Consider the following 27893-nt stretch of genomic DNA (forward strand, 5'->3'; position numbering starts at 1 on the left):
CGCATTACCGCTGTGCATCTGTATCAGCGATGCATCTCCGGCTCTTAGGCTGAAGTCACTGGGCGATGATACGAGGGGCGAGCGCGGGCCCGCAGAACATGAGCGGACCGTCGGCTGCACTGACCTGATTAAGTGCGTGCGAGTCGTGTGGTTTGTGGCCGCGCTAATGTGCTGCATCACATCTGAGTACATTAAGAAACAGAGACACAGCCAGATGCACAGTGGAGAAATGAGATTTCCAATAGGAACGCTTTAGGAAGTCATTTGAGCTTCATCAGGCTGGAAAAGTGGAGCCGCTTGCATTATTACGACCATTTTGGTTTGAAAAATGTAGTATAACCTTGAATACATGGATTTTTAAAGGCTATTTAGCAACTGTGAATGTTTGAATAGCTATAGGCGGAGCAGAAATGGGCAGAAAGAGGCAATGACCGGCAACAAGATATTTTCGCAATGAGAAATGCATGTACTCTGCTATGTGCTTGGTTAAATACAAACTCCAAAAAGTAATTATAAAAACACTACCTGGATCTGAGGTTGCTATTGTCGCTCAGGTCTAGATTCAGCAACATTATGTTACATTATGTTACGTCCAAGGAATGTGGTCCGACATAAGTCAGTAAGTAAGTAAGTAGGTAAGTAGGTAAGTAAGTAGGTAAGTAGGTAAGTAAGTAGGTAAGTAAGTAAGTAAGTAAGTAAGTAAGTAAGTAAGTAAGTAAGTAAGTAAGTAAGTAAGTAAGTAAGTAAGTAAGTAAGTAAGTAAGTAAGTCAGTAAGTAAGTAAGTCAGTAAGTCAGTCAGTAAGTCAGTAAGTCAGTAAGTCAGTCAGTAAGTCAGTAAGTCAGTAAGTCAGTCAGTAAGTCAGTAAGTCAGTCAGTAAGTCAGTAAGTCAGTAAGTCAGTAAGTCAGTAAGTCAGTAAGTCAGTAAGTCAGTAAGTCAGTAAGTAAGTCAGTAAGTCAGTAAGTCAGTAAGTCAGTAAGTCAGTAAGTAGGTAAGTAAGTTGCTAAGTAAGTAAGTATGTAAGTAAGTCAGTAAGTGAGTAAGTAAGTAAGTAAGTAAGTAAGTAAGTAAGTAAGTAAGTAAGTAAGTAAGTAAGTAAGTAAGTAAGTAAGTCAGTAAGTCAGTAAGTGAGTAAGTAAGTAAGTAAGTAAGTAAGTAAGTAAGTAAGTAAGTAAGCAAGTAAGCAAGTAAGTGCTTTATTGTGATTGTACAAGCATACAACGAAATAGTGTTCAGGTATCAGGTATCTGTCTGGCTGCCCTGTCTCCTCTGAAACGGTGCAGCGCCTCCTGGGTTTGTCCCTGTTTCAGAGCGTGGGGTCCTGCACTGGTCTCATCAGCTCCTCCTCCCTCTTCCTCCTGCAGCTCCCTCCGATCCACAACAGTCTTTCACCATCTCCTGGTCTGTCCCTTTTTTGTTTCCTACAGCTCCTCTTGTGACGCCTCCACTGTGCTGCAGGTGTGAGGGCTCTTGGTGTCTCTTCAGTGTCTCGGAAGAAGAAATGTGTAGGTCTCAAATGGGTTTCGCTGATAAGCTAGCATTTTGTTTAACTTTAAAAAAAAAAAAAAAACTGCTTTCTTCAGGACCATGTAGGACTCTCAAAGTAAACAAATCCACCAAACCTCCACAAAAACCAACAAAGAAGTACAAAAGTATTCGGAAAAAACAATGTGGAGCAGAAACCACAAATGCAGTTCACAGTTCGCTTCCTGTTTTCATGTCGCCAAGTTCATGGGTAAACAATCACACGTCATTATTTGTGTGAAACTCACATTTTTTACCCAATCTCACATTAAGTAACGTTAGCCTCTCGTCTCAGGATAAAACCCTTTCATTTTGAGCTCCCTTGCTAACTGACCTAACCTAACTCCCCTATATCAATAATTCATTCCTGTTTGAACATAGATGTAAAAAGGATTGCAATGTTTACTTTAGCACATGAGTCAACACATTATTTATGCCTGTCATTTATTATTACCGACAACTTGATTAAACATGTATTTCATTCGCCGTATATGCTAAGTGAGGACAAAGCTATTGGTCAGCCGTGTTTATTTCCACAGCGCCTGCCTCTATTGCAGCCGGATGTTTTTGAAATGGCTTGACAGTGACAGACAATGGTGCATTAGTAGCATCTGGCTGATCAAAGCACTGTATACAGAGAAATGCCTTGGGCCTGGTTTAGCAGCTGATGTACATAAGAAATTACAGTATTTTTAGTTTTTTTTTTTGCATTCCATCCGTCGTGTATTGTGTTCGCCAACAATCTGAATCACTCCATGTACACATTACGTGGGTTATACCATTCATGGCCATGCAAGGGATAAACAACTGCAGTATGTCAATGCTATTTAAAGCTCCTATACATACAAGGATTATCTTTTCCATAAAGAAAAACAGATTGGCTACAGTGTCAGGATTTGGAGCCAAAACAATAGATTTATGGAGCAAATAGGCGTATTATTGCGTATCATATTTCCTTCGGCGTTTCTCTTCTCGGGTCGCAATAGAAAATTTCATGCATTAATGTGGAAAGATTTGCATATTAAGCAGCTTTAGGTTGAACAATTTGGTTTGGGATGGGACATGTTCTTCCTGTTGCAAGATTGTTTATCCAGGCTTGGCGCTAGAACTAAACTGGCTTGTCATTGCTTAAAAATGATAAAATTATGAATAAAATGGAGAAAAAACTGTAGGATATTCAAGAAAGGACACAACTCTAGTCAAGTGACCAAATGCTGATCAACCTCTGGCTGTTTATAAGCCAATTTGGTCAGTTAAGTTTTATACATTGATTTAAATCTGAACATACTGTATGAGGGAGTCAAATATGAATTTCCGCTTGTACAAAAACACTGAAGGAAAAAACTGTGGACTGCTCTCAAAGAAAAGGCCGAAACGTATGCTAAAACAGAAAAACAGAAAAGAAAACTGAATTTTCCCCTGTTTTTATAAGGGTTTTTCACAATGGTTTTGCCATTGGTCTCTATGGTCCTATAGCCTTATTATGTTTATGTCCTGTTTATGATGGTCCTGCTGTTTTGTGCCAGTTTGCTCCTTTGCAGTTGATGTTGTTTTTATTCATTGACACATTTTTCACCTACATGTTAACATGATGCATCACGAGGGGCTTGTCAAAATGTATTGTATTAATGCATTTACTGATACAGACTTCAATTCATACTTTTTTTAATGCTGTTTTTTAAAGTGTGTAAATTTTTACAGCACTAATTGATTGCTTGACTTATCCAGTCTTTTAAAATGGTGACAGCTGGTGCTTGTTCACTGCCCTGATGAAGACGTGTTGGCGTGGTCCATGTCAATAAAAGACTTTTAATCTACTTTTTGGACACAGTGTTGCCTTGGATCTCTTGCTTTCCTGCCGTCCACAGCCATGGTATGGGTTTAGCAAACGTTTATCTGCTTCAGCATATGAATTACTGCTGTTCCTTGATTAGCATTCTGCGGTCATTCATAGGCCTATAGTTATATCATTTTTGTTCTATGTGTATTGATCTTGCTGAATAAAATCAAAGCCAACACTTTACAAAGAAGGTCCTGGGTTCAGGTATTTGATGAGGCTGTGAATGAGCTCACTTGAAGACGGCGTTATCGGGGTAGTTGGTGTAGCCCACGGCGTTGGCCCCTCTCAGCAGCATCTGAAATGGGACGTTCGGGATCAAAGCCCTGAGCTCCTGCAGCCTCTTCCACGGACACTCGGACAGGAAGCGCATGGCCACATCAAACGTTGCACCTGGACACAAAAAAACATTTACAAATAAAAAAGTTCACTTCAGAGCTTGCAACTTCAACCGAACTTTAGTATCAAAGTAAATCAAAGAAAGTCTGCCAACTTTTCTGGCCAACTGTTGCCTTGTTCCAACTAACAGCTTGTTTGTGTGATGTGGTCTTGACATTCCATTTAAAATGTGCCACGCTTCAGAGCTGAACATGTTGTGCTATACATTCCTAAGTTTATTTGTCTTTGTAACGCAGTTCACCAGTTTGCACATTTATCCTGGACACTCAAAGCCGCTGCACAGCTGACATTGTGCGTGTGACAATTAAAAGGTTTAACGTATTTGAGAGCTTTTGCATGAGCATGTGGCAAAGAAAAGAAGAAAACCCTTTTATCTTACATTGCACAAAAACAGAAACGGCAAAGCACACACTGAAAGAATCCTAAATAAAATGTGGGACTTAAACCTTATTCATAGCACATGCTTAGACTTTCATCTTTTCCTTTTAAAGTAAGATTGTTTGGGTGGAAGAGTGAAAAAGAGGAGATAGCGATCTCTCATTTCCCTTTCTGGGGGAGTAGATTAGTGAATCTCATACCCGTTTATCATATCAGCCAGAAATATGGAGCCTCCAGTGGGTTTCTGCTGATCCAACACTGTCATCATTAAATTTCATTTTCCGAGTCCTCATACATTTGGACACGGGGAGAATACTAAGCACACTCGCTTGTTCTTAATCTTCACTCACACTGAAGTCTGAAAGCCCCAGAAAACCCATCTCCTCCACTTCTTCAATTGATTTCTCATTTTAAATTTGATTTCAGCCGCTTGACAAAGTAGTGGTTTGAACGGAATTAGTTCTTGTCCATTGCATCCATCAAAGTGCGCTCCCAGCATGTGATACTCGGATCACACATATTGATTGACATTGTGTTGAGAGAAGCATTATTTTACAATCCCAGCGATATTGCTCCCATTTTTCACTTGTGACGGCATTCATGGATTTTGAGCGAGGTCAAATTAGGACCGTTGCTTTGGTAAACAACAATTCAAAACAAGTTGCATTAATTTTCCTTATGTATTATATCAAACGGTAACAGATATATGGGGATGTGGCCATGAATAAGCGCACATTCTGTAAGAAAGTTCACAAATAGGCCACTCCTGAATGCATTACTAAGTGCCCTAACCTGGTCACTATGCCAGGTCAAGATTTAAATGTAAAGCTGCCAATATAAAGCATCAATATTGCTGCAAAATGAGAGATTCATATGGGACGGCGCAGTTTGCTTTGATAATAGTGCATTGTGGATATGGAGACAGACAGCTGGTCCCACACATTGAGCTATTAGGCAGGGGACCACGATGAGCCTGCTGTTTTTTTGTTTTTTTAAAAAGATGAAACAAACTCCAATCTGTCATCACGGGCAGCTCACATAAATAGACTGAAAAAAATGAGCCATGTCCCATCATCACATGCAAAATCTTCAACAGGCTTGTTAGAGTTTAAAGATGTGTATTATGTGTATCTACACCATCTATTGGTGAGTGAATTAAAATCTGTGAACATAAATGCAGGGGAAACTATAGAAAAATGCAAATAGTGAGTTAAAGAAGTTATATTTTTGTATGTGATAGAAATGTGCAATTCCTGCTACTAACAAAATACCAATTTATTGGACTGTAAGGCAAGTGGCAAAAACAGCCATTACATTACACCATAACAAAACTAAACTATTAGCACGACAACAACAAAAAACTATTGGAATAATATAAGGGCAATATCAAATAAATCGCCTGAAGCTAATAAAATGGCCTATCACAGTGCTTTATGTGGCAATAAGAGATTCCCCTTATTTCCCATAGTTACAGTTAAGTCAATAAGTGTTAGCTCTAAAGGGCAACGTCACCACTTTGAAAGCTAACACTGCTAAAAGATCACCTCTCCACTTCTAAATCCCCCCTGATGGGAACACAAACCTGAGTCTCTCTCGCCGATAAAGGGGAAGCCTGTGATGCACATGATGATTGATGGCTGTAATTTCGATCGGTGATTTCCATAAACGTATATCTTAATTCAGTGGTGATCAGCAGCTTGGATTTTATGGGCCTGATGCACCAAACAGTTAATCTCTGGAAATCAATTTTTATGTCATGTGGGAGTCGGTCTTCTTGCTCGGGGTGGAGTAGATAAAGAGGGGGCTACGAGGATGAGTTTAAATTGGGCTCTACTTTACAGTATATTTAGCCTTTCAAGCACCAACAAACCGCGTAATCCGGGCAACCATTTGATTTAGAAAAAATATACAATTCCCCACTATTTTAACTAATGATTTGTTTTCTTGATTTTCATTGTGTTTTTGATGCTTTTTATTGTGTTTTTAATGCTTTTTATTCTATTTTTGCTCTGTTTGGTGTTACTGTGAGGCACATTGAGTTGTCAAGTACATGAAATGTGCCATATAAATAAACTTGCCTTGCCTTGCCTTGCCTTGCCTATAGGCCTGTCACGATAACAAATTTGAAGTTCGATATATTGAGTATCGCGATAAACGATATCATTGACTCTAACGATACTGGACACTGTCAACTCTCAGGCATAAACATGAAGTAAACCTTTGTTCTAAAAGTGCATCATCATTTCCTAAAATACCACATAAATTGCAATAAACATGAAGTTAAAAATCAAGGTTGTACAAAGAAAAAAAGGGGGGAAATGCTAATAAATGAACAGAAGATAAATATCAAGACCCAAAAATATATCCTTTATCGGCTTAACGATAAGTCTACATAGTAATTATCGTGACCCCCAAATGACATGATTTGAGTAGAGGTTTTTGAGTATTGCAACTGGACTGGATTGTTGGAGACGAGGACCTCTCTTCTCTTCTTGCTCATGAGCCATATGATAAAACAGGAGCTGGAACCCCAACCTTTACTCATTAAATAACCATAATACTGTGCTGTGGTGATGATTACTGTCGCTGGGTCACTTTAACGAAGACCTGCTGCGAGTGTGATCAGAGGTGCCCATTATATCAGAGAGAAATTGTGTTTCAATCCCTCAATTACACCTAAGGATGGGCTGTGTTTTTCCATATAGCCTCCTTATCATACAACCTGCTGTTAGAAAAGAGCTGAAACGTCCTCAATTCAAACAAACCAGTGCAGTCCATAATACGGCAATATGATTTACGGCAACATCGCTTTATTATAAGGTTGTACAGCAAAAAAAAAAAAATCTAATGCAATAAACCTAGAGGACAAAAACCAGGCCTAAACCTTTAACAAAACCAGAAATCCTTCCATTAGCTTGAAGCAAAAGTAAACCAGGATAAGCCTGAACTAATCCAAGTTCAAAACATGACTAAACCTGGATTTCCTCCGACTAAAGCAGGACATAAAAAGGACCCAACCCACCAAAAGAAGATTGCACAGCCCAATCTCAGACCTATTGTTGGATGTTTAAAGTGTTACAAGACGGGAGAGTCTGTACAGTTGCCGCTGCGAGCTCTGAATCGGCCGCGCACTGTTCCGCAGTAATTAACCACGCGCCGTCCGACCATCTGATAAATTTGCACCGTGCGACGAAGATATGGAGGCCTATAGAGACTGTATGTAACGTGTCCCAATTCACAACACTGTATTTTCCACGCTCCGACACAGCGACACTATATAAGGCACAGGGACCTAATCCTCAAAGGCCCTTCTGCTTAATCTCCTCAATGATTCATTTTGCCTCTGAGCTGCAAAAACATGTGAAAGCAATATCCCCCATCTAAGACCTATAAAAAAGGATACACACATAGGGGATATACAGTGTAGCTGTCATCTCCCTTTAGTGGAGTCTACGTCAAATGCACAATGTATAGGGAGTTACTGTTATGCTGCCGTATCGGTTCCCTTGGTCATTAAGTGATTTATGAGCGCATGTACCAAAAGGAGCCTCTACAAGACTTTGCTGACAATGAACTTGTGCTGAACTTTTGTGCCGGAGACAGTAGCGGCGGTCGACACACGTGTGGAGTAAGAACAAGTGCAACGCGAGGTGAGAGCGTCGGCGAAGGGTCACGGGGCTTACGGTGACCTCCTGACAACGTAGCAGTCACCGCAGGACATTGGAGTAATGGGAGGTAGAGCGCGTGACGGCAATCCAATGGGAGTAACCATCAGTGTGATTTATAACGGCCTGCAAATCAACAACAGCGTCAGGCTACACCAACCACTGTGGGCGAATCAGCGAGAGATGAATGAGGATTATATAACACATCTACTTGCTCGAGTAACGCTGGGCCTTTACATCTGACCGTCACTCACTCAGAGCTTGATGGAGGCTGATCAATTGGAGGGGTGTGTGGAGAGCTATTAGTCATAAAAGCACAGATTTTGTAAATGAAAATATGACCAAATAGGCAGGCCACCCACCGCCTATTAGGACAGTCTCAAAGGATTTTTTATTTTCTATTTGGCCTTCAAAAAAAAAGCAACATGATTTCGTGATTACTCCATTTTTGTGGTGGTGGTAGAATGCCTTTACGATTGAAGAGTACAGCACAATTTTACACTGCACTGGCCAAAGTAATAGAGCAACGGTCACCAGGCAGAGTGATTTTTGGAATTTAGAGAACTGCAACACAGGATGGTGAAGTGTCTTTAATCTCTAAGTAGTGACAAATGTTTGAGGTTTTGCAAAAGTGACTCCCTAAATAAGCAAAGTATGACGAGCCTTGCATATCCCTATGTTCTGTCAAAAGGGCGAGGAAAGACACTTGTTAACAAGATTCCAATGTAGCTTTGGACCTCACTTGCACTGCTTAAAAGTCTAGCGCCAAAGAGTTTCTTTTTATCTAAACATTGCTATGACCCATGTGACAACGCTGCTTTTGTACACCAGAAATAAAAAAGAAGCCTAACTCTATGATTGAAAGGCTCTTGAGCTCTGTCAGGCTTGTCCGTCCTCCCGCTTTCCGCCTTTTTGCCCTTTTAAGGAACAGATCCTGTGTGTGTGTCTGCTCAGTCCTCTCGTAGGAGAGGACTGAGCAGACACACACACAGGATCATCACTATAATGGGGCTGAATGGCTATTCAATCTCTTGTATGTTTCTATGGTTCTCACATTATGTGCCTCACCTGTTATCCCACAAATATTCCAAAGATCATAAAACCAGAAATTGCTGGCCTCAAACTTTGAAAAATTGCAGAGAATGAAAAATCACTCATTTTCACTGGTCTAGCATTTGTTTACTAACATCCAAGTGATGATGTTTTGGTTTTAATTGGTATTTCATCGTTGCCTAAACAGACTCTTACCATGTTACCCATTCCTTCATCCTATTCCTGAATCTGGGGATTCAGAAACAACCCTTTGTGACCAGGCACTAAATATAGCCCCATATGTTCAATAAAACATACGCTATACCCCATAGATCAGCTGCAGTGGCGTTATGCTTAGCTCAGCTTCTGTTTGACGGGAACTAAAGGAATTTCTAACCCTCCTCTGTGGCTCTTTTAGGATTAATTATAGCTTATGTACAGTCGCTTTGATATTAGTCTTCTGCACAGAGAACACTGGGATCGTCCTCCTGATCCTTATCATAATAATTAAACTCTGTTCGTGCCCGCTATCTTTCACACTCCGTACCTCGCCTTGCAGTCGTATCTCCCACCATCCCGTCCCACTGATTGCACCCTATTGTTTTTGCCTTTTTTTTTTGCGCGCTGCGAAATTCACCCGCTTGAGGACACAAAAAAAATCTCATTCCATACATCGAAGCTCGGCAAGTTCATGCTCAATAGACAATGATTGTACCTTTTGCTTTGCTCTTGACTGAACAGGGAAAATCACATGTTATTGAAAGTTCTTGAGGCATGAACGGCCCCAATAGAGGACCTGTATAATGTGCAATTACGCTCCAAAATGGCAAGAGAGGGAGACGCAGATAACAGTGTTGGAAGAGTTCGACAATGAGAACAATATTACATAAAATAGTCCTTGATGAGGCCTCACTGTGAAGAGCAATTGTTTAAAGTGAATCAAAGAGGTGAGTTCATTTGCCCCGTCACATACGAAGTGATCAGGGATATCCCAAAGCAGGTCTGGATATTGATTTTTCTTTTTTTAATGCTGTATCAAAATGAGGAGTGATTGGCGGATGCAGAGATATAGACATTGGCTCCGTATTGTATCTGGTATTCACTCAGCTGGTTTCTCATTATTATCTGTCAAACACGAGATCCATAAGTGATGTTACCACCCACACTGTATCTATTAGTTCATTTAATTTGATGTTTATTAAGATCCCCATCATACTTTGGCTTCTCCTCCACCAGGGGTCATTTTACATCATCACATTACATTTCATAAAAGCATTTCACAGTTAGCTCATGTTCATCTCAATTCTTTGCATTAAGGCAGGGGTCGGCAAAATTGAAGGTCAGAGGATAAATTCTCTGGCCTCTAAGATGATTGTGGGACAGATAATTACACCGAACACAAGTAAAATGCTGTCAACTCCTTTAAAATGCCCTGGTGGAGGAACCCCAAACCTCCATTTCAGATCTTTATGATGCACAAAACTAGAATTAGTTGGAAGTGGTCTATCACTCTACTCCCCAAAGCATTCCTTTATAGTTATATTATATTGAATAGTTTATTTGTTGAGCGCTTTACTGAAGAAAAAATACTTGGTGTAAAAAAATAAAAGAATAAAAAAACCTTTTGCGCAGCACTGATTCTCTGACTTCCAGATAATCAAAAAGGCACGCATAGGGTCAAGGTTTCAAAGGTTTTAACCCAACAGCCTGCTTTTACTGGTGAACAAAACCAAATAACAAAGTCTCTCCAGTGCTGAATACGGCACTCAGAGAGAGAATATCTCCTGGTAGAGTGGTTCAGAAAGAAAAAGGACAGTTATTCATTCCACAGTGAAAGTAACTCTCTGGTGTTTGAGGAGATAAGAGGAGCAGCATAAGTAAATCACTGGGTTATTTGAACAAAACGCCTCTGCATTGGACTCATAGAGGAGTATTATGTTTGTCCAAGTGACCACAGTGAGGCATAGGGACCGCTTAGTCATGTTTGAGCGACTACATTCATGGAAATAGACAATAGAGATGATTAAACACTGTACTGAAAAGAACAAGAGTGTCGCAATGGGGGAAAATGTCTAAGCTTGTCAGGTTATGTTATAAATGCAAAAACTATTAAAGCACTTTTATCAGGACGATGTTTTGAGTAAAACTTGCCATCGACTAATACAATCCAGGTCAAAACTCGGGCTGAATAAAGTCTAAACTAGGGCTAAACATGGCTTAATTTCCAACAACTGGCTAAATAGAAATGTCTAATGGGACTTTCACTGTTGTCCATTTTTTCCCCCATACCCTAACTTTAATCTGAACAAAGCAAATGAGTATCTCCTTCCTCCTTCGAAGCGGTTCATGTAAAATACTGTTCACCATCATCCATAATCGTCCATCTCCCTGACAGTTTGGCCTCTGAGAGCATACACACGGTTAGGGCTTTTTAAACAGCTGTACATTTCAATCAGGCGCAGGCTTCTCGATAGGATTTGACTCATAAAGAGCACTAACTGTAGCATCATTCCGCTTTGTAGACTGTGTCCGTGCTTTCTCACCGAAGGGCTGTATTTCACGTTAGTGGTGGGATATTAAACATGTCTGTGGACTTGAATCAACTGCAGGATGAGCAGAGCTTTAGTGAGACGTCTCTGCTGAGGTGTTGTCAACTGCAGACCATCAGTTATAATGGCTCACGGCATTACACATGAAGACACTTGCAGAATAAGAGAATCCTCTGCTGCTGGAGGAATAAATGACACTTGCCTTAAGTGAATGAAATCCTGTGATAAAACAGTTTTTGAACTAGAGCTACAGCCGGTCACGGTTACGTTTTTCCGAATGTTATGTGAGTAAAAATAGCAGAACTATGACTATATTTTCACTGCCACTACAGCTGCAAGTGAACTTGGGTTGCCTTTGAGCAGTGTATGAGGACACACAGTTTTTACTATATGTGAATATTCCATTCCTCATTTCAGAGCCAAGAACCCCCAGAGTTCAGGCACAATGCTTTAACTACAGGAAACTGCAGGAGTATTGTGGAAGAGAGAGAAGAATGATCTGCAAAATGAATACTTACAACATTAAAGGGATATTTCAGGATTTTTGACATAGGGCCTCATTTCCTAGTTAGAGTGTTTTGGAGATATATATATGTTTTTAAATTCATGCAGTCCTTATATTTGAAGAGTTTAGTGGTGCTAGGCTAGTGCTAGGCTAGTGCATGTCTATGGTAACTAGTAGCCTGCATTAAAAACAGTCTGACCCAAGGACAGTGCACCTGAGGCAAATCATGTACAACACCAGACTACCCATATAAATGTCTGTATTGACTGTACAATTTTTGAAATATAACCATTTTGCATTTAAAATAACTTATATTCGAGCAGCATCAGCTTCCTGGTTGTAAGCTACGCAGCTGCGGAGTAATTTGTTTACCTGCGGCCGGCATTACTACATTTGGAACTACATGTGGAGGACTACCCCATGATTTTGAAGAGGTTTTTAATGCAGGCTACTAGCTACCATAGACATGCGCTAGCCTAGCACTAGCCTAGCACCACTAAACTCTTCAAATATAAGGACTGCCCATGCAACGTTGGCCTTTAGATGAACGATTTAGATGAACGATTTGCAGAGCTGAGACATACAGCATACAGTAATCCCCAAACATTTTCTTTATTGTGTACCTTCGAACCATTAAGTTCACAGCAAATTTTCGCCCTTGAAACGTTCTACTCGTTTAACCACGTCACAAAACGGTCAGTGATGGATGTCAGTGTGACTGCGCTGTGATTTCAAGTCTTTACTAAAAGCTTTTTGAAGTTTAAACAGCCCCACTCTGTCTTTATCAGGACTTTGACGGTGAATATAGGCCAAGACTGTCTCCCACACGCACCAATATGCCACCAGCGAAAGTACATTACTGAGAGGCAGTGTAAAAAACAAGGAACACTTTCTGACGAGACGGTGGTGGAAAGAACTGCTATTGAAAGCTTACATTCTTTGTTAAGAAAACGAGCCTGCTGCATTATTCTTGAGTAATTTACATACTAGAAACCACATGTTGTTCATTATTTACACACTTAAAGGAGTGATTCATATTTTAAAGGGGCAGTGTCATAGAGTGTGTTGTATCAGAGGCATTATCAGAAGAGTTGTTAAAGACAGCACAGCACTTAAGCCCAATTTTCACAGCGGCAACAAGAGGACATTAAGTTATTTAGAGACGCATTAGCATTGCATAAATAAAAAACTTTTCTTCCTAAGCACTTGAGGAGCATTCGTCAGCAAAAAACTTTTTAATCCAGAAAGTTTGTGCTGAGTTGGGAGTCCGTTAACAAGTTTAGCAATGGTCATTATAAACATTTCATTTAGGAAACCTGTATTCTGGATTATTGTAGATAATCCAACTCTGTTCCTTTGACTCTTTAAAGTGGATGTTTCATTTCTGAGTGTGTTCCTGAACTGACCTCCCCAGTTCTCCAGGCTGTACAGGTTGCTGAAGTTGTGGCTGACGAAGGGAGAGATCGTCTTGAGGTCGTGTGTCCGCACCCTCGTGGCCAGGAGCGACTGGTGCGCATCTCTGAACGTGGTGTCCATAAGGAGCAGACCCTTGTGGGCGCGCACGGCCTTCGCGAAGCCCTCCGGACCGTCCCGCAGCAGAATGTCCCGGAAACCGATGGGAGGGTCGCCTGAACAAAGGAGACAAAACACAGATGAATAACAGAGATTAATCCTTTATCTTTCTGAGATCATGTGCAAAGAAAAACGATTTGTGCAAAGCAGGGTCAATAATAACTTTTGCATCCCCCTTTGTGCTTCCAATTTGAACTGTTACTTCTCACACAATTTCACATCCCATTGCCCACTCAACTCCAATAAACATCCACCAAGACACATGTTTTTTACTGGGCTTTACAGACACGCAGGCAGCAGGTAAACACACATTGTTTACGGCGTATTCTTGCGCTGATAACAAGTCTCGCAGCATGTCACATCTTCTGCTAATGAGGTGGCCACTGTCTCCTGCGTTTACGTTCCCCCATCAACCATCACGCCCAAGTAAAAACAAGCCAAATAATATAGGAATATAAATACGAAGCGAGCGGGCTTGTTAGATTTACCGCCCACAGACTTGCGAAAAGGGACTCCAACTGCTTACAATAAGTGATCAAGACACTGTTCTGCTACATAAAGGATGCAATTTCAGAGGGGGACAAAGTGTGTGTGTGGTTGCCAGGTTAAACAACGTTCAGGGTAAGTGATGAAAGTGCGGCAGCAGGATGAGGAAAAAAAAACATCTTGAATATTGCATCATTTTAGTACTTTATTGAACCATTTGAACACAGTACAACCATAAGCAATTTGTGTTTTCCAGTAAATTGTATCCAAACAAGACTAATACTAATTTTCAGTTGTTACTGTGTAGACAAATTGTTATTGTTGCAAGTAGAAGATGCAACACGACACAGTTCCAATAAAGTAACAGCATAATTGAAAGATAATTTACCACATAAAAGGTCCATTTGAGTAAATATCATGTGCCAGTCTTTGCCAATGCTTTTTGGCTTTTTGGCTCAATGGTTCACTCATTTACCCCTGAACCATAGCACCCTCATTACGCTTTTTGAGCCAAATCTCTCAACAGATTGTCAAACATGGCCCTGCTATATAATATACCATTAGCGTTCAGAGGAGTAGACTTCGTGTGGTTGCCAGGTTCAAAATGGTTCAAGGGCAGCTGCTCAAAGCGGTTGAAATTCAGAGTCCTGTCTGCTCTGTCACTCCCGTCTTTCAGGGCCAAAAGATCTCAAGACAGCTGCATCAAAAAGGTGTCAGCTGCTTTAAACTCTGCAGAAATATTTGAGCTTTTACTATATTTCCACAGAGCATGGGTTATACCTTTACGTTGACAGATATACAGAGGTTGGATGAAGTATTTACCCTTCAATCACAGGGATTAATAATCTTGACCAATGGGCAAACAGAAGCTAAATAAATAAAGATAATGGTGCCCTTCTGTCTTGCAGGGAGGAAAATTCATCAGATTATCATCACAACTGTCACAACCTTTAAGCTTTACTTCCTTTCTGGTCAACGGTCAAAGCATTTACTCCCACATTAAAGCACTGTTAGGAAACGATATACAAAGCCAAATCCCTGACTGTATTGCCAATAAAATGCAGCTTAAATTACAGCATGTATTGGATTTCCTTCTATCTTTGGCAGTGCAAAGGAATTCACCACTGAACTTGGGCCAGTATCTTTCAATGTTGATAAAAGTGTTGATAGGCAAGTGACATGATGCCTCGTCCATTAACAGTGTTGGAGAGACCTTTCAGGATGGCCCCAGAGGAACCAAAAGAACAAGGCTGTAAAACCTGGCATTTAATGGGAGCCAACGTTAAGCTCCCAGTGCTACATAAAACAAATGTCACTGCTAAAAGCCAAACAAAGCACTCAGGAGCCCCCCCAGATAAACAACATGGTTTTCAATTTGTACATGTGGCTGCCGAAACAAACACTCGGAGGACACTTTATTAGGTACACACTCCAATTACTTTCAAGTCATGGTCAGTTTGGTAGATTTAGTCAATGCCTTGTCACCTACATACTTACAAAATGCATGGATTTAATGTGACATTGCTCTGCATCCATATCTTGCATTTTAAACATTCAAATAACGCATGAATATAACACTACATGAGTAATAATTTGGTGGAACATTTTATAATAAACTACACATTATTTAGCCTTAATAAATGATGAGTTAACGCTTAATTCATCATGCACACTACTACACTTAATGCCTAACTCATAATGAATAGTTTTTCACATACTTCACTTATTTGTTGTTAAGTAGTTATTATGTTAGTTACACTTATATTGTTTATGATTAATGAAGTGTTAACTCATCACTTATTAAGGCTAAATAAGGTGCAGTTATTAAAAAGTGTTACCAATGTGGTTTCTTGCTTTGAACGCCCTCCCCTGGCAGCATGGGGAAGGATCCAATGTCAAAATAAAATAAAATTATGTTTGATGATGTGTAAGGGCTTTAAAAACACAGATAAAACTGATACAGGGTAAACCAGATTACTTAGACTTGCTTGAATGAAGTAAAATAATAAAAATATACAGGATGCATAATATATCTGCTTCAGTGCGCCACAGGTGCATTAGTGCTAGTCCTGCATCTAAAAAATGAACATAAATGCATCTCAATGATGTGCTCAACTACAGCCCCTCCATTAGCGACGTGTCCAAAGACACAATATCGGTTTGAATTGATCCGAGCAGGAATTAAACCGTAAACCTTCACATGAGCGGGCAAACGCTCTACCCTATAAATCAGCCGGCCATGCACACTGTCGTCCTCTCTCCTCTGCCTCCTCTTTCCACTCTCAGCCCGGCAATTAAACATTCACACAACCAGAGGCGTTAAAATATTGGAACGTGGAATTGCAATCTATTTTTGCCACAATCATCAATCAATTAGTTGAGTTAATGAGGAACTGTGTGCGAGCAATGTCGTCCTCCAAAACCACAGCTCCCCGTTCCTCTTCATCCCTCCCCCCTTTCTCTCTCTGTCCCACGGTTTGAATATTCGCTCCTGACCTTTTATAGCTGCACTTCATCCTTGAAAACAAATGATCTCGCCTATAATTGTCTCAGAGCAAAAACAACTCGCTAAAAGTAGAGACGTTTGGTGCGCTCACATGAGAACAGGGGAGACAAATTAGCCTTGCAGAAAAGCTAATACACGCTGGAATGGGGCTGTGCACAATCCCGGCGCCGCGGCTAATTCATAAAGACGTTTTGAGATCTCTGAGTCACATAACACCGTACGCATGAAAATATGCTTCGAAATGAGAGCCATGCAGCAAGGGAACTCATCTTACTGCTTGTATCCTGTTTATAGAGGCAGAGAAAGTTAAAGCCACCCTGCGGAGCAATTCAGGTTATGTCTCAAGAAGTCAAACTGTCGTAAAACTAAAGCAAATGCACAGTCAATGCTATTGTTGTAGTGGGCGATCACAAATTCATTATTTGAAGAAGACCTAATGTAACCCTCCTGGAACCGCCATCTTAACGTGGTGGAGGGTTTTGAGCACCCAAATTATCCTAGGGGCTCTGGTGTCAGGGGCCCGGTAGGATCTCCAATGGCAAACAGGTCCTAGGTAACGGGTCAGACAAAGAGTGGTTCAGAAGCCCCCAACAGGCCCGGTTAGAATCATGAGGCCATCCTTCTGTGGACCCACCACCTGCAGGAGGAGCCATAGGGGGCTGGTGCAATGTGATGGACAGATGGATGGATCTCATGTATTTAAACCTCATGTTTGGCTACCTCCAAAGCAAAGTCGATATCTCCATGGAGACTAAATGTGGAGACGTCCCTCTCTCAGCAAAGCTACGAGTCTGGTCTGAGGAGTGTCAGGTATTTTTCACCATTACAAACACTGATAGGGAAATGGAGACTTGAATTATTATTCTATTATTCTATTTCTAGGATGAAATGCTACAGAGTCTGGCTTTAAATGAAAAAGGGCTGTTATGAGCTAAAGCTGGAATGTTTTTGTTTAGGGGTAAACGCCCTATCCATTGAGCTATATCAGAAAGTGAATTTGTCTCTACGCTGACCAACTGTAGCTGTAGTTCCAACTATCTAACTAACGATTATTCTGGTAATCGATTCATCTACCGATTATTTTTACGATTAACTGATTAATCGCTTAGCTGTGAAAGGTGCATGGAAATTCAAATCAAATTTTTCAACCACATAAAGCTAAAGTGGCGCCGCTTGAGGACATGTTGATGGCGTAAACTTAAAGTGGACGTTTATAGGAGGCTCTTTGTGCTAATTCTGCTTTCTGATTGGATGTGACAAAGACAGATATGTATTACATTTACAATGTACAAAACACTACATACACTAACACAAAACAAAGTAGGTTTTCATCAAAAATACTTCATTGTCATGTCATTTATGCTCTATTTGAGTCTGTGTTTACTAGACAATGATAAATTGATTACTAAAATAGTTGTCAACTATTTCAATAATCGATTAGTTGTTTAAGCCCTACTAACACTCTTATGATTCTGACGGTTCATGCTTTGAAAACTTTGACTGTTATTGGAGTAATTTCACAAACAGGTTGACCAGTAAACATGGTCAAAAGTCTAGGTAGTGAACTGTGCTTCAAGTCCTTGACACTGTTGTAGGTCAGGCTTAAGTTTCAAAGACATATATGTAACTATATGCGAAGATGAAATTCCTAAAGGTTGATCATTTGATTGAACATTAAGTGTAAAAGCTAAATACAAGGTAATGCAGAACAAAGCGGTGCATTGTGTTTATGTTATATGAGTAGGAACGAGCTACAAAACCTAGTACCGACTTGGTGTTTCAAAATGGGGGTTTTTGCCTGTGTCAGGTGTCAGAGTCACAAAGTGCTGCCGCTGCTGTTTTGTGTGGTACTATACAAGCTTCTTAAAACACAACGTCGGGAGTGTAGTAAAGAGATGCCCAAGTCCCGGGAGGTTTAGAGAGCCTGGCAACTGACCCACTTCCACGCACAAAGGAGGGCTCTGCATTCAAATCACTACGCCCACTTCTTACTTTCTCCCTCCTCTGCTTCCTTATTTCGATCTCTCCCTCAACTCCCTGTCCTCTGTTCACACTGCGCCTGAGTTGCCTTATGTAGCTCAAAGATGGCTGATATCAAGTGTCGCTCAAGCATTCCCTTTAGAAGTAAATAGCGTAGGCAGCAGTGGGGTTCTCACACTTTGCACACAGCACTTTCTTTACCGTCTTTAATGAAGTCAAATCAGCCTGGGAATCGAAACAAAGCTGAACTAAAACGTACAAAAACAGGATTGTAAAGAGTAAGCCAGGTCTTAACCCAGATCTAAACAGGGCTGAGTTAGTCCAGCCATCAACCTCAATAATAAACAAGCTTGTGGACCCCGCTTTGGGAATCGCTGAGTAGAGTAGACTGACTTGAGTTGTCCTAACCTGACAGCTGCCTAAAGAACACCTCGTCTCCTCCCATTTTAATTGGCACTAGTGACTGGGAGTTGACACTGGTAATTAAAAGTGCGCCCTGGTAAGACGGGAGGGAGACAGACCCGCTACCTTAAGTGTGAACATGTGTTTTCTCTCAGAGCTGTCTCCTGATGATAACTACCATCATGCATGTCACTAGATGACAGAAATGCCTAATTGTAGCTGGTTTCATTATAATCTATAAAATGATGGAATGACAGCAGATTAGATTAAACATCAGATAAATGTGTGTAACACTTTGTAGTAATTAGACACTGTGCGAGAATAGGGGACTCCAGTTGCGCCTGCGGAAAAGAACAATGCAGTGCTTTAAGAACAAATAGACTTGGTTTTGGGGGAACATATTTAGATTTGCGTTGCATTGTAATACAATAGGCTAATAATGCTGAAAAGAGTCTACTTTTTTTAGTCCTTTAAGATTTGTCGTTTCAGTTCTTGTGTCCCACCTTCCACTCCCTCAATTGTCCAAAGTTTTAACCTTGCTTGTTCTATTACAAGACAGTATTAGTAGTAGAAAGACCGCTCCTCCACGTGGTGCAATATGGACACCGTTCTTTTGAACCATGTAGCGTGTTACTGTTACTGTGTTATTACTTTTTGCATGATTTTGCTGTAAAATATAAAACACAGATTGTCAGACTTGTAAAATTAGCCGGAAAAATCATGGATATGTCCACAACTCCAACTCTGCAGGACATTTTTGATCAGTCCACATTGACTCACAGTCGCAAAATCTTAGCCGATCCTTCTCATGTGCTCAGCTGCCGTCTCGGAGGAGGTTTAGGATCCCTGTTTGTCCTCACAACCGCAATAAAAACTCTTTTGTACCACACTCCATCACATTAATGAATGAGAACAACTAAATACTATGTGACTGTGTTAAGCCGGGCCACTGTGGGTGTCCTTTGTCTTTTTGTAATGTGTTTATGTGATTGTATTTGTAATTATGTTGTGCAACTGACTTTCCTCCAAGTCGAAGACAAAGGATTAAATGAATCTGAATCTAATAGAAGCCTGAAAATGCCTACACAGAAAACCTGCCTGGGACAAACTACCCCCCTGTGGTCAAATCCCTTTGCCCATTCCGTACATCCTCATGCTTCGTGCCCTTAAAGGGACTGTACGGAGTTTAAAAATGTTAAAACCAAGTATTTTCCTCCTACTACATGTTCCAACAATGTCCTAATGTGTAGAATGAGCCCAGACCTATTCACCACAACTGCCTCGAAAATCTTGCTCTGTCACTCGAGTTTAATATAGAAGCTGCAGTTACACGTATGACCTGAGGTGGCAGTAGTGAGTATAAAATGGCTAACTTGCATCTAGCCCCTTAAAGCAAAGTCCTGCAGTATTTTGTCTCGATCTTTCTAACTTATCTGTCTGGAACCTTGAGCCAGAGTGTAACCAATATGCTGCTATTAAACAACAACAGCACTAGAATTCATTTTCTAGTTAATGGGCTAGGATTAGAAGTCTAGGTGTCGACTCGGAGAGAGGAGGCAGAGCCCAGAATTTGCTTTTTTTTTGATGGTACCATATATTATGTAAGAAAAATATGTGGACAGACAAACATTTGGAATGGCCATTCAAACCCACCAATAACAACCATGGTATGTACAAACAAACAAAGAAAATATGTCCACTGCCTAACACAGGAAAGTGAGGCGGGACTCTCTGGCAAACAACAGCCTGCCAGGGCCAATCAAGGGTCAATTTTGTCACTGGGATTCTATGGGCTTGGATCCTTTACAATACAAAAACTGGTCATAAGAAGAGTAGTGGGCAAAGTGGTTAAAATCAACTTAAAGTCTATACTGTAACGATATCAAGTAATAGCATATATATTTCAGTACCTCCACAAGCATCTACAGTCTGTACATCTATGCTGTAAAATTATTCTATACCTATGACCTTGCATCATCAGGCACATATATTTCATGAGGTCAGGCCTGGCGTGCCCCTGCTTAACCCTCTGCTTGTTTATGTGCTGTTTTCTGAGCTATAAACACTCTCTTTCAGACCAGTGCAGTTAGTGGTGCGTGAAGAGGATATTTGCTGATTTTGAGGAAAAATGTAATGGATGAGAAGCGCTGACTCCGCCTATAATTACCTGCGCTAAACTAAAGTGCAGCTTCCCTAAGCTTTTAATGGGACTGTGTATGACCAGTATGCGAGGGAATGGAGCGACACATCTCTGATAGGATTACATGGTTAGGGAACTGTGCATAAAAGGATACTAATGTGGCCATACTGTACACTACAGAATGTTTAGATGAAGAAATTAAAGTAGAATAATGTCTTATTAGTGGCCACACTATCGGTTTTACGTTGTAGGAGTAATAGTAATAGCAGCAGAGCATTCTTAACATTTTAAAGATAAATACTCTATTAAAGCGCAACAATAGAGAGTGTCAATTAAAGCCAATATATTCTTTTAGTGAGAGAAGTTAGGTCCAAATTCGCAAAACTCTTCTCGTGAATGAATGGGACCATGGTCAGTAATCTGGCGTTTTGCCTAAGTGTGTCGTAGAGAGCGTTACCAAAGGAACACACTGCAGACTGACAGCTGTAATGACGAGCCTGTCAGAGAGATGTCAAACACGTCTCTTCTCATTGGCTCCAAATCACTGCCTCACTCGCTCGCGCCATTTTGGCTGTCCGTCTGTGCAGAACTGCCGTGCAATTTTAACACACATGCAAAGTTTAAGTGCTGTTTGACTGCTGCTGCTGCAACGTTCAGGCTCCACAAAGAATGAAGCCTGTACTCAAGGAACTTCGAAACAGATGCATCTTGAGTGATGTTAAAGTACCTAATCTAGTTCATATTTACAATCTAGAAACTATGATATGATGAATACACTGCCTGGCCATCAAAAAAGGTCACACTGTAATATTCAATGTACAACTCTTTCACCATTTTGGCCCAATTAATTTTTATCTAGGAATATGCCTGTGCCACCGTTTGCTACCTATCGATATCGATACTCGAACAATACTTTTTTCCGATACCTATACTAAAATATTTGTCATCGAGAACCACAAAACTGCAAATTTACAATATCGGCTCCATCTCCAATGTCAGGAAATGTGTGAAAAATGGGAGAAAATTGGGAGAAACTGTGGCAAAAATAAGAACATTTGGGTGCAAAAATAGGGGGGGGGAATTGAGAAAATATTAGTCATAAAAATGAGGAAAAAAAGGGTGGGAAAAGGGAAAAAAGATGGCAAATATTTTTAAAAAAAAAATTAGGGGGAAATAAGCAAAAATTGGGGGAGGGGGAAAGTTCCTTTTATGCTGTCCCCGGACCAGCAGCATCAAAACTCGGATCTAAAGATTTAAAAAAAAAAAATCTGGTAAATTTCATTTTTCTGATACCAGTAGTACCTTAACTTTTTTTCTGATACCCAACTGGTATCATTAAATGGCACCCAGCCCTAACCAAGACCCGACCAACTACAGCAATCCCAGATCCTGGTGTTGACTTTTTTTTAGGCTTACTACCTATAAAGTACAACTTCTACAACTGTTACAAGAAGTACACCTGCTGTAATTGTTTAAGCACATCGCTGCCGGCATTTGCTTTACTCATATTGATCCCAGTGCTATCGCCTCACCTGTTTTAGCTGCCACTCTTCCATGGATTTGATGTCAAAAAATCTGAATGACAGAAGGCCCCTCATTTATTTCTAAACACAACTAATGAATGTTAATAGAATATGGACCTGTTGTGCCTTTAGGCTAAAACCGATGTGTCGCCGTGATTGCGAACAGATGTTGAATATTGTACTCGCTGCTTGTTCTTGGGCTTAACAACACAATCCTTATGACAAACAGTGGCCACGTGGCGCTTCTGTATTCACTCATTTTTATTGGTCATTACTTTGAACGTGCACTCGGAGGCAGCTGTGATTAACCTCTGCATGTCCTCCATTAAATAAATTCACGCTATAATAAGAATAGAGGCGGGGTAGGCTCAAGCGCAATCTCTCCTTTGGCAGTGCGCCTAGAGTAGAGAGTTCAGGTAATGACAGTAATGAAATAATGACGCTGTCAATTTGGCTTTTCAGAAATGAGTAGGACTGAACAAAGTAGTATCGAAATGTGATTTTTCTGACAAATATGTATGCATAAATCCACTTTAAAACTTCACTATGCACACTATATAACCACATCCACTTCTACTGTTTCCTCACGACACCTTTTCACAATTACTCACCCAGTAATCTCCAATCCCCCTTTGCTATAATTCATGTCAGTCTGACCACCTAATCTGTCCCATATACGGATTAAGACCAAAACCCTGGTGTGAGGTCTCCTTTCGTAACCCCCCTCTCTCTCCCTCTCCTTCCTCTGCCCTCGCCCCTCCCACCAGCGCGATAATAATACAGGCCTAATCCCTGTGTCCTCTCAATCCCTCACTGAATGAAAGAACGGGATGGAGGCACATTACAAATCTCATTACTAGTCTTTAGGTGCGGCCGTGTGCGTGCCCAGGCGGCATAACCACATCATCAGCGCTGTACAGGAGAACCGAGTACTCAGGAGGACTATAGTCACACCTGACCTGTGTACTGCACTTACTGTAGAAGATAAAAAATATGATTCCTTTTATAGCTCTTTAGAGCACAAAGAAATACTATTTGCCCCAACACAGTGCCACTCCAGCTGCCCGACACTTTGACCTCTTCATTCATTTTAATTAAAGTTCACATTATTAACCTCTTAACCCCCCGACCTTAACCAAACGCATTGCAACATCATTTGAAAGCTACAAAATGGATTTAAACAGATCCTTTTCCTCACGTTGTTGCCGCGTTTCAGTCACTTTTTTTATCATCATTTTTTTTGTCACTTTTTGTTGTGTTTTTGTCGCATTTTTTGCCACTTTTTCATCGCTTTTTTGACGCTCTATTGTGATGTTTTTGTTGCTTTTTCGTAACTTTGTATTTTGCCACTTTTTTAACATTTTATCTTGTTTTGACGGGGTTTTTGTGCGTTTTCATACTCATTATCATCTAGTTTTTATCGCTGCTTTGACGTTGTTGTTTTTTGGTAATGTATTGAAGTACAGTGTTTTTGGGTTTGGCATGGATTAAGTAAGTAGGTGCATTCAGGTGTTAGTCCTGAGCCGCTGCGACTGAGCCGCACTGCCACTGTGGGTCAACCTGACCGGAGGAAACCTGCCTGGCTGCCTTCAGTCTCCTCTGATCCTCTGAAATGGTGCAGCGCCTCCTGTGTTTGTCCCTCTTTCAGAGCGTGGTGTCCTGCACTGGTCAGCTCCACCTCCTCCTTCCTCTTCCTCCTGCACAGCTCCCTCCGCTCCACAACAGTCTTTCACCATCTTCAGGGAAGACCTTAGTTAATCTGTTTTATTCTCAAGTGAACGTCCATTAGCCAGAACAACAGAAGGTATGTGTGGCTTAGCTGTGAGTCTTGCCCGGATGCCTCCTCATTAGTCGCTATTTTGTTTTCTGTAGCTCCTCTTGAGACGCCTCCTCTGTGCTCCAGGTGTGGGGGGATCTTGGTACCTGTTCAGTGTCTCAGAGAAATGTGTAGGTCTCAAATGGGTGGGTTTAGCTGATAAGCTAGCTGTTTACTTTTAAAGAGCTGCTTTCTTCAGATTATACACAGTTTACACATAATTCAGTCTATTCTTCACTCTGGTTAAACCCGGTTTAATCCTGATTTGATATTTGACAAGGCCTGGTAGTATTTGGAAAGTGAACTATTCTGTCAGGTGATATTTGCTGTAACCTATAATCACCCCAACCCCATAATGAAGAACTACATTATGTGCAGTTTAACTTTCAGGTTTCATGCCACTACTTACTTTTTCCTCTAAAATTGCAGTCATATAATTTGTTTAGGCAGCCGGTTTATCAGTAAAAGGAGAGTCGACTTTGCCTTGACTCTGCATTCCCCTCCTGCTACAAGACAATGGCCGGTGACTGTTTTAAAAGCACCATTTGCATAAGTGCGCGTGCATCAACAGCAGCAATCGTTCCAGTCGCACTTGTTGTGCTTCGGAGGTGCCACGTTTGATTAGTTTCGGCTGATTATGATTCAGATTATTCACATTATTTTGTTAGGAATCCTTGTTTACTGGCGCCGCCTGTGAGCTGGAGCAGAACGAGGCAATGATAAACATGTCAAACTCTGGCGGCAGACGATTTTGTTGTTGTCAAAATGAGCAGCTGTGGATATTTGTGCCATTGTGCAACTCTGAATAATCAAATCTAAAAAACTTCGAGAAGTGACATAGGAGTTTTTTTTGTAACTTGTTTCATATTTAATCATTCACGGCATTTGGGGCCATCCACAAAAAAAGAATGCCTTTAATTTGCAACCTCCTTCCTCGCAGTGAGAACGCTTTTATTTAAGACCCCGCGGCAAACCCGTGTTTTGAATAGTATATTTTACGAAATTTGCACAATTCAGTCAGATGGAAGATATGAGTGAAAGTAAAGTTGAATTTACTCAATTGCAAATGTAAATCTACTTGTGCTATGCCACTCCTGCACAACATAGATTAATAAAGCATAACTTAACTTATATTCATCTAGTCTACTAACCTTGCGTCGCAGCTTTAAGATGGCATTGCTATTATCTATTTTCTTCCTTGCAGTTTCTAAAGATCCTTGAAGGAACTTAAAGAAATCCAATACTTATTGCAGGAGGTTGTGGTTTTCCCGGAAGTTTGTGTTGTGCTATAATGTTATTAATATTGAACCTGGTGCTGGGAACATTAGTGCATTTCCCCAAAAAATATACAAATTAAGACATCACATATGGATTTGTATTGATTATCTAACCTAATATGCATTTTATTTCAGAAAGTCACATCCTGTTTTGTTCTAAGCAAACAGTAAGTGGTGGACTAAGCCATAAAACGAAATGAGTGTACTTGTGGCACTTGATTGCATAGATGTACATTATGTCCAAGGCCCAGCATGGGTACAAGCACAGCATGCTCAACATTAGCTTCTATTTATTCAAAATGAAAACATCTGAACACTTCTTGATACAAACACATGATGTTCCCTGGGGAAGCAACGTTCCTTCTTCAGGGTCAAAATGAAAGAAGTAACTTGCTTACCTTAATGAATCCTTTTCGTAGTCCCTCTGGGGGTAATACAAGTGTTAATGGGATGATTGGGGGATCTTTTATCTTCCCCTGGTGTCTCACGAAGAAGAAGCTAACAGGCTAACGGGAAAAGCGAAGTGCGGGCTAGCACCACTTAAACAGTATTTACAGCCAAGTTTGAGTGAAAAAATCTCTCTGTGTCTTTTCTGTCAGCATAGTATTAACTCTCACGGACAATTAATTAAAAAAACGCAACGGGCTACGACACCTGTAATGGTGCTTATAACCTCTAGGGGCATGAGTTGCTTAGAAATGTGAACCGTAGAGTACATTCAGTCTTTAAAGTAAAACTGACCATTCGTCTGATAAGTTTCTCACTGCTAGGCCTTTCCAGAAGTAAATGGTGCAGAGGAGTGGGAAACTACTGCCTTGAACAAAGAACTTTCACTTGTCACTGCCGTACTCACCGATCACCAGAGCACCCCCCCCATCTCCCTGAGAGCCAAACGGACCATAGAGGAGTAGCCCCAAACGCCTTCAGCTACTGCACTCCCTCCGACAGCCCATTTGTCACCGGCTCCCTGCTTTAAACCACAGTGGCCTTATATTTGTACAAGTGTTTACATTTTAGCCACTGGAGAATCAACAGCCCGCAGTCCAGTCTTTATTCTGTTTGAAGAAACTTGGAAATGTCTAATCAAAATACTTTCAGAAGAAGCAAGATCAATGTTACCCGCTTGGAGTACAAGGAAGTGCCCAAAGACCCATCTTCAGATCTTGAGGTTTGCAGGCCAATTGCACGTGACTAAACCCTACATATTCACATTACTCCATTAAGCCCTCAAACTTATAAAAAGCTGTTTCATCAGCCAGCGAGAGAGCAAAGTCACATTGCCTTTTTAAATCAGCCCAAGCCAAATCAATCCACAAAGGGCAAACTGTAACATTATTACAGTTAATGCTATTCAGTCTGACTCATATTATGCCCCTAATCATGCCATAAATCAACAAATTATTCACAAAATCTTCAATAGTTACATAAGTGCCATTTACTGTGATGAAATAAGAGGCTTGTCCAACAGCGCAGCGTGGAGAAAATAATAGTGTTTCTTAAATGTCGGAGAAAATGGTCTGACAGAAAAAAGCGAGTGGAAAAAAAAAAGGGGGCAGAAGACGTACCCATGGAGACAGCGGGGACGGCCGGGTCTATGGACGAGGGCTTGGCTTTGACCGGGATGGGCGTGGTCGGACCGTTCACCATCACATGACCTGGGGGGAAAAAAGCACAAGGAAGCCTCTCTCAATCAATCCACATTTGGGACTGGTTTAGACTGTCTGTAGCTATGGCGATCATGAAAAACATCACATGAAAAGCATTATTTTGACTACTTCTAAAAAGGCAAAAACAAGAGAGTATTGGTTTTAAATTCCTCTACCATATATTCATAATTATATGTGCAGTCGTGCGTCATGTTAGTCATAATTGCTGGACCTTGATAATTACTCTGTTTCATTGTTAAGCATCGAGACGAGCAGCAGCAAATCACCGTGTATTGTGATGGTCAATAATGGCCTTGATGACTCAATGAGGTGGTACATGAAATCGATCTTGAACTTCATTACTGGATTATTTGTGTAGACTGGCCTCTAGTGTTACCATTATTGCAATATGAATCATACAGCTTGAAGTTTTCATCCCTTTAAATGTGTATTTTTTTTGTCCTTGTGTTTATAAAAGTATGGATTTGCTCATCATTGGTCATCCAGCTCCCCTTTATTTCAAGGGATGCCACAGAAAATCGTGGGCAAAATACGAAAGATAACGCTAATAAAAACCCATCCCTTTCAAAATACTTCTCCACTTCTCCACAATTTCATATACTGTAGCTCATGAGTTTTGAAATTGGGTTTCAAAA

The 27893-nt window shown here is 40.7% G+C and overlaps 1 protein-coding gene across 1 annotated transcript in view; it reads right to left on the reverse strand.

Moving 5' to 3' along the window:
• The window catches only part of LOC306980998 (pyruvate carboxylase, mitochondrial-like), a 362010-nt gene that overhangs the window by 50354 nt on the left and 283763 nt on the right, over nt 1-27893 (reverse strand). Inside the window, exons 14-16 of the mRNA XM_079580544.1 lie at nt 27157-27246; nt 13296-13517; nt 3598-3754 (exon numbers count right to left, since the gene is read on the reverse strand). Of these exons, the coding sequence (XP_079436670.1) occupies nt 3598-3754; nt 13296-13517; nt 27157-27246 (469 nt within the window). The remainder of the gene's footprint in view (nt 1-3597; nt 3755-13295; nt 13518-27156; nt 27247-27893) is intronic.

This window comes from Gobius niger, assembly GCF_951799975.1.
Source record: "Gobius niger genome assembly, chromosome: 21".
Taxonomy (NCBI): Eukaryota; Metazoa; Chordata; class Actinopteri; order Gobiiformes; family Gobiidae; genus Gobius; species Gobius niger.